The sequence below is a fragment of the Bactrocera tryoni genome, chromosome 1 (assembly GCF_016617805.1).
Source record: "Bactrocera tryoni isolate S06 chromosome 1, CSIRO_BtryS06_freeze2, whole genome shotgun sequence".
NCBI classification, from domain to species: domain Eukaryota; kingdom Metazoa; phylum Arthropoda; class Insecta; order Diptera; family Tephritidae; genus Bactrocera; species Bactrocera tryoni.
In genome coordinates this window covers 28,224,165-28,237,055 of record NC_052499.1, presented here as the reverse complement: position 1 = coordinate 28,237,055, position 12,891 = coordinate 28,224,165, and the positions used below count along the sequence as shown (strand labels likewise).

General features: G+C 32.5%; 1 protein-coding gene across 20 annotated transcripts in view; it reads right to left on the bottom strand.

Moving 5' to 3' along the window:
• LOC120773898 (TLD domain-containing protein 2) overlaps positions 1-12,891 on the bottom strand; it is a 275,286-nt gene that overhangs the window by 37,449 nt on the left and 224,946 nt on the right. The window contains exon 1 of one of the 20 annotated variants that reach the window (XM_040103197.1): positions 7,033-7,252. The exons of the other annotated variants lie outside the window; for them this stretch is intronic. Coding sequence (XP_039959131.1) covers positions 7,033-7,167 — 135 coding nt within the window. The 5' untranslated portion in view covers positions 7,168-7,252. Of the gene's footprint in view, positions 1-7,032; positions 7,253-12,891 lie in introns of those variants that run through there. 20 annotated transcript variants of the gene reach the window in all.

Below are 12,891 nucleotides of genomic sequence, written 5' to 3'. Positions count from 1 at the left end.
TATTCGCATTCCGTTAAAAATTAAACTGACAGTTTTTGTCATGTGGTTAGCTGATCACTTGAATACTGATGTTTTCTCTGCGGCCTGTTAAGCTTTCGGTTTTAGTTTCTTATTCTACTGCGGTCACGTGGTTATGGGTAAAGAAAAAGATACAGATTCAATGTGTATGAATAAGAACAATTGGCAGTTTCCTTTTGAATGAATCGTTATTGTTTTTGCGTAATATGAAAAATAATATACATACATAATTACATACATATGTACTTATATGTACACGTAAATAAATTTGCAATAAATGGAAAAATTGGCATAGGGAAAAAAAGAAATAATTATAATTATAATAAATTCACACGAAGGTATTTTCAGTGCGTTCAAATTAAATGTTTCATTAATTGTAACGGTAAAATAAAACAAAAGTTACGTTGCTAGAACCATATATTGGAACATAATAAATTTAGTAAAATGATCAAAAATAATATAATTAATACAAAAATTAAAATAAAAAGCTTAAAAATATAAAGGAAAATTGGATATATAATAAAAAAAATAGTAAAATTTTAAATCCAAAAAATAATTTTTTTATTTTTTTTTTATTTTTTTTTTGCAAATAAATTTAAATTCATATTCTATTGTTTTTATTAGTATAGTCCAATTTTTGAAAAATATAATTGCAGACTAGTAGTTTTTATGGCATGAAAAGGAGTTACACTTGCAACTGATTAGGTCACTGATGGAACTGATTGAAACACCGCACACAAAGAGTAATTGGCAATAATCCTCCGTAGAGCAACAATTATCCTGAGTTTTTAATATACAAATATACATATTGGACATTAGTCAAGCACCCCACTAGTGTGTTTTGCTAAATTATACATAATGTATGTATATATCGTCACCTAAAATGCAAAATAGCTTAAGATCACTTTTCATAAGTTGCCAGACGAAGGGAAAACGATATAATAAAAACCACTCATATTGAAACAATATTTGAGTTTTGTTTTTAAAATGGTTATATATTGGTCACATCTGACAACGAAAGTTGCAAATTTAATGCTACATATCTGAATATGAAGTAGTGAATCGGAAAGATTAAAAAAAAACAGTTTCGATTTTTTTTGATGAAAAGTTGTTTTGCAATTAAATATATGTATATATAGTCATAAAAAACTGATAAACTCCCCGAATATTTTTCTACTAATAAGGCACAGGCTTGTCACTCTGTGTGACGTTCACAGAAAGTGGGGTCAGTAAGGTGAAAACATAATAAAATAAAATAAATAACAATAATTTCACTCATTAAGGCAACATTTACGCAAATGAAATTAAATAAAAAGTAATGATTTTGTTGACAATAAAAAATAGCAAAAAATAATAAAAAATTAGAAAACATTTCACCACTCAAAATGTGCACAATAAAACGCAGGCGCCTATTGTTTAAGCTTAAAGTCGAAACATCCAAAGTTTAATCACCCTGAAACTGTACGAAAAAAAACACTTGGCATTTTTTTCTCACACTACGTGGTCACCACAACCACAGCACCGAAGAAAAAGTTACACGTAACGGTTTATCGCATATTTACCTTTTGCATAAATTAATAGATCCAAACAAGAGTGAAAGAAAAATGCGTTTACCGCTATTTACATGTACACATACATACATATACGATATATGTATTTACGTACATATGTTCATACAAAGGTAATTAGATACATACATACATATGTATGTATGTATCTAAGTTGCTGGCCGCGAATGTGCACCGTGCGTGCGCAGTGTAAGGCGACGAGCATTGAACCAAACGGCAACGTGCCAACGTTGTAAAAGGCAATAGAAATTTCTGCATTTTTGCGCAATATTTGGCAGCAGACGCGACGGAAAACATACTCACATAGATACTTATGTACCTAAGTTTATATTTAGTTGCAGCAAATGCAATTGCTTAGCGCAGCAGATCTTACAAATGACTTTAGAGCTTGCACTCTGCTGAGTAAAGTGAAAAGCAGAATGTGGTAAAACTGTTGAAAATAGTAAAATATTTTCATTAGTGAAAATGAGCTGTGAAAAAACAACAACAATAGCTACAACAGTCGCTTATATGCGTAAGCGCAGCTGGAAAGCCGCCAAAAACCGCACCTTTTCACTTATAAAATTTTTCTTGGCTGACTGCCTGAAGACTCTGGCACAAATTCAAACAGGTACTTTTGTATATATGTACATATATATCCACACAAAAAACAAACAAATATAGCTATACTCATATATATGTATATGTATGTGTGTATGTATACCAAATCTTTAGCTATGTTATGTTGCCATTTGCATAATGTAGTATTGCAGTTGTTGTTGCTTTTTGCTGACATAATGCGTTATGGCAGCGGCTGATATTACAACATTATTTTTTCCTCGTGCATTTATTGCTTAATTGCTGACAACTATGCATGTTGCTTGAATGCATTTTTACAGATCGATTTTTTTCTGCGGTCTGCATGTAGTCACTAGTCTATTTTAATTGCTATTTCGTAATTAGTTAGAAAATGCAATTCCCATTTCAAAGGTAAACTGTAATTTCTTGGCACACATATCGATGGGCAGACGTCACAGTTGCCTTGCCATATTTAAGAATAACTGCAGCGATAGCTTAAATCGATTTAAGCTAATTTTGGTGTTTGGGTTTATAGTGTGTAAATATGTAAGTATATGGATACACATTTCAATTAATTTGCCACCTAACAATAAATGTTTCATCTATTGTACGAAGCTCTTTTCCAAATAAATCAAGTGAGCTTTAGAGCTAAATATACAATTTTTCTTCGACTACCATAAATTCTTAAAATGAAAGCTCTTTTTAGTTTGGCTATCAGTTTTTTCTATGAGTATCATATTTTTAAAATTAGAGGAATAATTCAAGCTATTTAAGTCGGTATTGATTTAGCCATTATATGTAGATTTGAATAAATCTGCAAAATTTATTATAACCGATTTTATACATAACTGAATGGTAAATTTTGTTATAATTAGATTTGCCCTCGAGTACTAAAAACCTGGCTATTTTTTTTTTTTTTTTTTTTGAATGAGTAATTTTATTTAATTTTTTTATTATTTTTCCTTATTTTCAAAACAAATTCTTCACATTTGCTGGTTGCAATATTAACTAAAATGTAAATTGTAACTGCGTGAGTTGTAAATCATTTAGAGTTATTATTAATAGGTTCGTTGAAAATGCTTTTAACCTCAAGAGACATTTTTTTGACGCTGTTAACGCCAGAACATGTGAAAGGAATTTAACTAAACGCTGAGAAATACTTTAACAGGGCTTAGATATGACTTCTGCGAAATGTAAATCATGTAGTGCTAAAGAAAGCTTGGATAATTGTGATACAGTAAGCGAACAAAACTCAAACTAAGCGAAAAATTGTTAGCATATGTAGGTAGTTAAATATATTCTTTAGGTCAATTTCGCTGATTATTTCAAATAGTTCTAGCAAGAGTACGAGTACTCAAAGTCTAAGGCTATAATTCAAGGCACAAAACTAGAAACAGCTATGTCAACTATTAAACTAATAAAAATATTTTTTTTGGAGCGCAAATACTATTTTATTATTATGTTTTCATTGAGAAAAATTTCTGAAGCCTGCAATTGTAGCAACAAATTTTTGTAGTTATATTTCATACAACAATATATTCAAATAAAAAAATTATTTATAAATAGCTTTATATGTTTTTACATTTTTAGAAAAAAGTTGTTTTTCAACATTTGTTTACCGCTTTTTGACGCATTCGTTATTCATTCTGAATAAATAAATATGTCAGTATGCCATAACAAATAGAAATCAATATAGCATAAATAAAGTAATTACATTTTTATTAAACGCCATTTTTTCGCAACACGCTGCCCGCGTTTAACAGCTAAATATACCTATATATATATTTACATGAATATACTATCTATTTAATTAGACTTTTATAGGTTTAAAAAATGTTGTGATATGTTGTTTATTGTCTCGGCATATTTCGCGCGGTAAATTAGTTTTACAGTTGTTGTTTTTTTTTTTTGTGTTCGTAAAATAATTTTTTCACTAATTACAATACGTGCATATGCACTTTGCACTTATCTATATTAAAAATATAATTTATTTCGAAGTTGCAATTTCGTTGCGCGCTGACGTCGCAAAGCCGGAAAAAAATATTTTCTGTCACAAAACCCGTTAACTAAAGTCTTCGTTGCCGCAAACTTTCACTTTGCTTGCATATACTGCTTCATTATCAAGCACCACGTATGTATGTATATTGTCACGCTCTTTTTGGCATGATTTAATTGATTTTCGAAAAATAACAGTAAATATTGAAATAGCTCTTGTTTCTAAACTTTTGAAGTGATTTCACAAAAGCAAGTTCTTTTTAAACTGGCAAATGTCTGCTTTTTGGCGGGTCACACGTCAACGTTTTGGTAGAAATAGACGCAAGAGGCAACGCAAGCAAAGTGACATGTGGAAGATGAGCAAAGCAGATGAGGCGATTTGTAGTGTGGGAAGGCAAAAGAAGCAACGCAAACGTAATGCTTTTTGAAACGGCAATAAGTACAATGGCTCAGAAGAATATAAATAAAAATATGAAAACAAAAAGAAGGAAAAGCCTAAATATTCGAAGATTTTAGAAAAGAGAATATTGTAAACAAAACAAAAACAGAAAACACAAGCAAACGTACAAATATCTATACAAGTTAAAGCGAGCAGCAAGAAATATCTAAAAATATTCAATTTGCTGCAGAATATTCTAGTAAAATATTTCGAAAGATCGTTTGTATTTATATGTAGTTGAATGTAATATCGAAAACAGAAGAGGCGACGGTAAGCGCTTTACAAAACCACAGTGTCTTTATTTACATGTGTTTTCTTCCACGAAGTCATGACTGACGACAAGAGAATGATAACATTTAGGTTATGACAGATCTTCGGACAAATAGTTCTTTAAAAAATAATGTTTGTGTACAGAAATGTAACAGTAAAGGCAAAAAATTACGATTTTCGAAGTATATTTTTTTTTCAAAGAAAATATAACGGAAGACGATTTATTTTTTAATATTTTTTTTTTTGTTTTTAGTACAAAAAACTCAAAGCTTAGTATACATATGTATATATCTTTGGGACAAATGCGATATACTGAAATAATTAATATTATGATTACCGGGCATAAATCGCGTATTCGATCTAGAATCGTTATAACTAAAAAGGTTAAGCAACGAGATGAAGATATGGAAACTACCCCGATTGATATAGTTCAAAAACTTCTGAAAATACTGAGGCTCATTATTGAGGTCTTACTGCTCTGTAGATCAATTATGGATTAGAAATATAAATTCTTATTTATATAGAAAATATAGGAATAGGCCTGATTATACTTAGAGAAGGAAACTCTATTGCGGATCTAATTTCAAAGTTTAGAGAATGAAACTCCTTTGTGGTCATATCTGAGTTAATAATAGCGAACATGCAGTCTACTCAAGAAGTTTGAGAACAACCTTTTAATAGTTAAAATTATAATAACGATTAATTCAAATATTTGGGATGGTGGAGGCAGGAGGCATCAGAATCGATCGCGATCATCAAATAATACGTCGATAATTGAAGAATTAAGCAAAGAAATCTATGCCAAACCAAAATTGATCACAGGGGAGACGACGTGTGCCTTCGGACAAGTGACTTTTTGCGAGTAATTATTTGAAACAATGTCAAGGAGCTAACTAAAGACAGTTGAGACCGGTAACGCGTAGTATAGGAGAATATTTCGTGTATTCGGTAAAAGTTGTTATGATGGTTTTAAGATGGTTACATGTGTTGTCTTAGATGGAGAACATTTGGGTGGCGTAAAATGATTATCACTATAAATTTCTACGAAGCAGCTGAAGAGCTTTCAAATTTTTGAAGAAGAAGTAAAGACTTTTGTCGAATTTTTTATTCGAGTAGGCAATCGCTTTGCCGGATACTTGAAAAGTATCCACCTTCAAGTAAAAATTTCAATAAGAAAAATTATTAGATATAAAATATAGAAAAAAGTTTTGAAAACATTTTTGCTAAATTTTAGTTTTTGAAATATATCTTTTCGAAGAAGCTTTTTGGCATTCATTTTTAAGGCGACAAATATAGACATTAAACATTGGCTTTAGTACCGTTAACTAATTTTTTTCCTCGACTCATTCACCTTGTGTGTATTTATACATTATTATACCCTGAACAGGGTATATTAAGTTTGTCACGAAGTTTGTAACACCCAGAAGGAAGCGCCGGAGACCCTATAAAGTATATACATACATATATAAATGATCAGTATGCTGAGCTGAGTCGATTTAGCCATGTCCGTCTGTCTGTATATATACGAACTAGTCCCTCAGTTTTTAAGATATCGTTTTGAAATTTTGCACACGTTATTTTCTCTTCAAGAATCTGCGCATTTGTCAGAACTGCCAATATCGGGCCAGTATAGCATATAGCTGCCATACAAACTGAACGATCGGAATCAAGTTCTGGTATGGAAAACTTTCACATTTGACAATATATCTTCACAAAAGTTGGCGCAGATTATTTTCTAAGATAATAATTTAATATACGAGGAAATTGTTCAGATCGGCTTACTATAGCATATAGCTGCCATACAAACAGAACGATCGAAATCAAGGGTTTGTATGGAAAACTTTCGCATTTGACGTTGTATCTTCACGAAATTGGACATGGATTACTGCTTAAGGTAATAATATAATCTCTGAAGAAATTGTTGAGATCGGTAAACTATAGCATATAGCTGCCATACAAACTGCACACATAGTTAGTAAAATAAATGCACCTGTGAAGGGTATATTAGCTTCGGTGCAGCCGAAGTTAACGTTTTGTCTTGTTTTTAACAGTTTTTTATTTAAATAAGTATAATTAGTTTCGTGAATAAGGCCAAATAAGGTTATTACGTAACGGTATTTTCTTTTACTGTTCATTTAAGTATGTAGGTATGTATGTACTACATGTTGAGCAACCAATAATTACCTTCTTCTTAATATATTTAGCAATTTTCGAGAGCTTTATCGCTTTGGCATTTAATTTGTGCGACGTCGGCTTACTCGCCGGCGGCATATCGAATTTGGCTATTTTGGGTAGCGACTCAATTTGATTGCAACTCATCTTGACTGAGCTTGAATAAATGTTTGGCGCAAAACAAAGAGCACGTTTTGTGGCTTATTTTCAGAGTTTTTTCAGTTGTGATCAAATTTTTTTTCGAATTTTTTTGGTTTTTGTATTTTTATGTGATTTAAGTCGAGCGAAATTCAATTTTTGTTGTAATTTAATTTAATTTTATTTTTAATATTATTTTTATTGTGTTGAAATGTTGCGGCAATAAAATGCAATGACTTATTTGTTTTTGGTATTTCTTTCCAACAAATTATGGGTTATTTTAAGAGTCAATTTGCAAATTTGTTTCAAAATTTAATAGTGGTTAAATTTATTTGGCTACACTTTTGCTTTGATTTCACTACTTTATTTAATTAAAGATTCTGTTATTTGAAAGCAGTCACATTTTCACAATTTTTTCGTTCACAAATTCAATGCACAATTTTGTGCGCGACCACAGATGCTTCCACAAACTTGCTTTGAATGGGAGTGTAGTGGAAAAAATTTCTAAGCTTTACTTTCTTCGCTTGCAAAGCGGCGCAAACAACTCTCTCAAAATGTATATTTTGTTTTAGAAAAAATGTATTTCAATTTGTTGAAATCAACATTTAACTTTACTCCAGTTAAGTACGAACATTTAGTAGGTATTGACAGGCGAAGAGCTTTGCTGCTTGGGCAGTTTAGTCGCGAAACGCCGATCGTTAATTGAACGTGTGTGAATAATAAGAAGCACAAATTGTGACTGAATGAAATGTTTTCGAAAACTTCGAAACGCTTCGTCGGCGCACAGCGCTGTGACGGTGGCATTTAGTCGGTGGCCTAGTGGCCGGCGTCGGTGTTCCTAGAGCGGCACGATCGCGACAGCACCGAATTCAAATGCAATACTATACAATTGAATAGACAAGATGAAACATACATACATATGTACATATGTACGCATATGGTGGGCTTGACAGCGCTGACCATACACTAGTCAAATGGCTTGCAAGTCGCGTAGCCAGCTTGTCGGCTCAATGCGCTTTCGAGTGCTCGAGCGAGCGATGGTCAGTGTGGCAGTTGTGACGATCGTAGCTTCGTTGTTGCACTTATTTGTTGCAGCATAAAATATTTGCAATAAAAACTGAACTCTTGACTTTCTTTTTGCTGCTGCCGCTTTATCAGCAGTGCGCTGCTGGCCTTTGAGAGCCACTTTTTTCGCTCTCGCTGTTTTTACTTGCAAGCAAATCACGTTCGAACTCGAGAGACTAGCAATAGAAGCTACTTAACGCTCAGTTTGAGTTTGTTTAACAAACAACTTTTAATAAAACTATTTGAAGCTTTTTGGTCAGCATAAATGGCAGCGTCTAGTGCGTGCCATAGTTATCCACTAGATATACTTATGTATATATGTATAAATATATAAATATATATACTCTTAAGTATCTGTACTGTCTAGGTACATATGTACCAATTTCCATGACTTATTAGCTTCACCTTGCTAGCTAGCAAAATTCAATTTCACTATCACTAGACCCAGATCTTTTAAACTGTCGAAATAATTTAAGCTCTATTTATGAGGTTTCATTTTCGATAAATATTTTAAGCCGCCCATAATGACAAAGACAGACAAGTGACTGTCTACAGTAAATTCCTCATATTTAACAAATATGATGAAATAAGACTTTTCGTAAATTGTTCTTCTTTGATTCTACTTTTCTTAGCTCCGTTTTTTTAGACTGTTCTGAAAGAGTAGAAAGTAGAGAGAGTCAAAATATCTGTTGCTGAAAATGTAAAACAATCTTTTGTCATTATCAGTGTGCCTCATACATACATAAGTGCATATGTATGGGATTGCGAAAGCCGCCACATAATATACGACCAAGCGCAAATTTGGGTTGATAACACAATGGGCGGGATGGTTTTATGGTTTTATGGTGCGTGGTGAGAAATAAGAAATTGTTACAATGCTGAGGAAAACATATATTTGTGATTGTTATAGAAATTAAGGCAGAGTTGAAGATCAGTCTGGAGATGAAGACAGTTAGATGTAAGGATATTTACCACTACAAATTCACCAAGCTAAAAATATTTTCATTAATAGCATACACTCACTCTGTCTAACTTAGTACATCTAATCCACCACACCAAAATTCAACATATCTAATTTACCACATACGGACTCACAGCATGTGCTAAGTTTGAAAATTTTCTAAACCTTGAATTTCGTTTGCCATTTAATTTTTACAGATAGTTGAAATCTTTGTAATAAATTTCTTATTAATCCGTACGTGGATAAAAATGGATTTATAAGTAATTTTTGTTTACAAGAATGACCTGAGTACATTTATTAACTACAATATTACTTTGTTGTTATACCGCCTGTTGATCACAAGTTGTTTTTGTCACTAAAAAGTCGTATTATGCACGTCTTTCGAAATAAGCTCTCAGTTCTCAGAAATTGTATTTCATTGAGCAGGGAGTGTTCCGAGACCAATCTAATTTGATATGGATATGCAATACTAGTTACCACGAGAGCTATTAAATAAGCCAAAGCAGACAACAAAGTTGCTTTATAAGTGATATTTTTATATCACTATATTATATTCGAAAACACTTTATTTATTATCTCTTAAAGATTTAAGAAATTATAAACAAAAAGACATGAAAACCAATCGTGCGCCTGACTGAGCTCAGCTCCATGAGACTTAAGCAAAGCCTAGAACGAACATCGAAAGTGACTTTTCAATCAACAAAACCAGTTATACCATCGGAATAAATGGATTTATTAGAATATGAATTAAACTCACAAAATGAAATCAAATGAAAATCAGCCCAAAAGAAAATCGCAATGAAATTGAATTAAGATCAGCCCAAAAGAAATTATTTTAATGAAAATTATCGATAAATTGTCGAAAAACTTTGAAATTTATTTTAAAATTTTGGTATTTTATTGGAAGAGATAAATAATTTATCGAAAATGATTGTAAAAATATCGAAAATTTATTGTAAAACCGATAATTTATCGGAAATGTAATAATTAATTGTGAAATCTCGATAATACATATACTACATATATACTTATATATGACAAAAAAAAAAATATTTGAAAATATCGATTTACCCAGAATTCCGTTGAAGCTTTTGACGCTTTGTGTATTGAACGCAAGAAAAAACGCAATAAATTTGAATTTGAATTTCAAAACGATTTGGCCGTTACAATGTTGCAAAAAATAAATATTCTAAATAGGCGTGAAATGCAGAAATATATTTACATACAAACAGCTGTAGGCGTACGTGCAGAGAATAGTTTCGAATTCATCGCATTCCTTTCCAGTCGCTACGACATGTCAGGGGTAATAAATTTCGATGGGTACAAACTTGTACCAGGTGCATCGTGCCGCGGCGGCCATAAATTTGTAAATAAAGTGTGTAGCATCTTTACCTACTTTACTATTTCTCTTTAAATACTTGTAATGATATTATTGAGATTGCGCAACTTATTTGAATTTTTTCATTCTCGTAATTTCAAAGGAAAATAACTGTAATAGCCGACTCATTAAAGTTAAATAATTATATTAAAGTAGAGAATTTATGACAATAATGAAACGAAAGCACAATTTGCACTACAAAAAACTGGCCAAAACTGAATTTTGCAGTTGAAAAGTGTTCCGGGCATATTTTGTTTTGTGTGGTGACTTGAAGAACTTATGTATGAAGGCTTAGTTGACTAAAATTCTCATCAAAATATCAATAAAACTTTGAAAGACTTTTAACGCTTTTCTTTTATTTAAAATTTTCTTATTAAATATTTGTCCCCGCCCGATTGCACGTCTTAAAAACAGGCTCTTTTAGAAGAAGAATTTGACTAAGAGCTCTAATGAGCCCATTTATGGACGCATAAATTTCAATCTATTAATTTTTTACTCAAGCTGTGGGAATTTTTGAATGTAAAGTTTAAAATTTGAGCTTATGAAATAGTTAAAAATATAAAACACCATTATTACAAAAACAAAAATAAAATACTAAAATCAAAATAGTTTTGTAAACATGTTGAAGAGATCCATTGTTAGAGGCAAACACACGAGGGCGCCTCAAGCATACTGATATAATTTGTGTAAAAAATGCAACACAGTTGATGGCAACTATGAACTCTTTCTGGATAAAAAGAAAATAATGGATGCCAGAAAGAGCGGTAGAAATAGTTGAAGCCCATTGATGGGCGGAGGACCGAGGATTCTGACACAGTCGAGAGCCACTTGAACTGCGAAGCTTCTAGATATCTGAGAGGAGTTCTAGATAAGGCTGGACAGAAGCGTACGAGTGGTTGCAGCGTTTCTCTCATGCCAACTTAACTCCACTTTCTGCATGAAGTAGCCACGATAACTTGTAACTATCCGGTGTGCACGTCATGCCAGCAAGTTGTGACATGTCAGTAGGTCAACAACCGTCCTGTCGTTCTTTCTAGACCGTGGAGGAAAAGGCATGGGTTTTTTCCCGCTCTTGCACATGACCTTGGTGATCGTACATGTCTGTCAGCCCTTTCGGAAATTTCATTGTGTATCGTTTTTGGAAACTTATGTATTTTCTGTACTTTGGTCAGCTATTCGTTCTAGAATTCCTTTGGAACGATGAGCACTACATTAAAACAGAAGTCTTGTATATTCACGGCCCTTTGAAAAAGTGTATAATAACTTCAATTTAGTTAAAAAAAATAAATAAAAGAGTTTGGCGTGAGTAAAGAAAAACAAAATTTCCATAATTCTACCATGAAGATGTTATATAGCAAAACAGCCTCAGGAATTTTTCAGTTTGCATATCGTTCCGTTTTACATATTGGACCCCACAATTACTATTGTCGATGATGACTGCCGACACCGTAAACGCCATTACCCCTGCTAGGCGATTTTTTGTGGTACCTTGACAGCAGTACAAAAGCAAAAATGCAATTGTTCATAGAATGTGAGTTTGTTGTTGTAGTCACATATGTCTAAATCTACAACTATTGAAGTAAATAAAAGTTATCTGTGCATTTTTGTAATTAAAACGTTATTCCAAGTTGTAAAATGTAAAGTATTTGCTAACCAATCAATATAGTTTTGTAAAAAACTTGCCTTTGCCGTAAAATGCAGTTAATTGCATGAAAAATATCACCCCTGACATGTGAAGTGTTGCATTTGATATAACACCGGGTAACACGTGCCTCGGTATTAAATAACCGGTAAATCTAATAACCGACTTAATCATGCCAATTGTAGTTGACATCCGTGTTGTAATAGTTTAAACAAAGTGTTATTCTATATAACGGGTGATCCAAGTAGATGTACTTTTTTCAATAGCCCTTCCTTTTATTGGATAACGTAGGACCGAATAGACTACGTCCATTACGCATGCGATTCGGCGCCGTCTTTGGACTGATATATGTAACGACTTGCTTATGACTCGCCTTTTAGGTCGAGATCTTAAATTGAAATCGTATAAAAAACAGTTTTTGCAAGAACTGAAGTTACTTGACTTTCTCAAGCGACATCGCTTTGCTGCATGGGCTCTTGGAAAGTTCCAAGAAGATTCGACGGGCCAAATTTAGTTCAGGGATGAGGCCCATTTCTGGGTCAATGGGTATATAAACAATCAAAATTGCCACATTTGGAACGAAAAGCAACCAGAAAAGATTCAAGAGCTGCCATTTTCATACAGAAAAATAACGGTTTGGTTTGGTTTGTGGGCAGGTGGAATCATCGGTCCAAGTTTCTTCAAAAA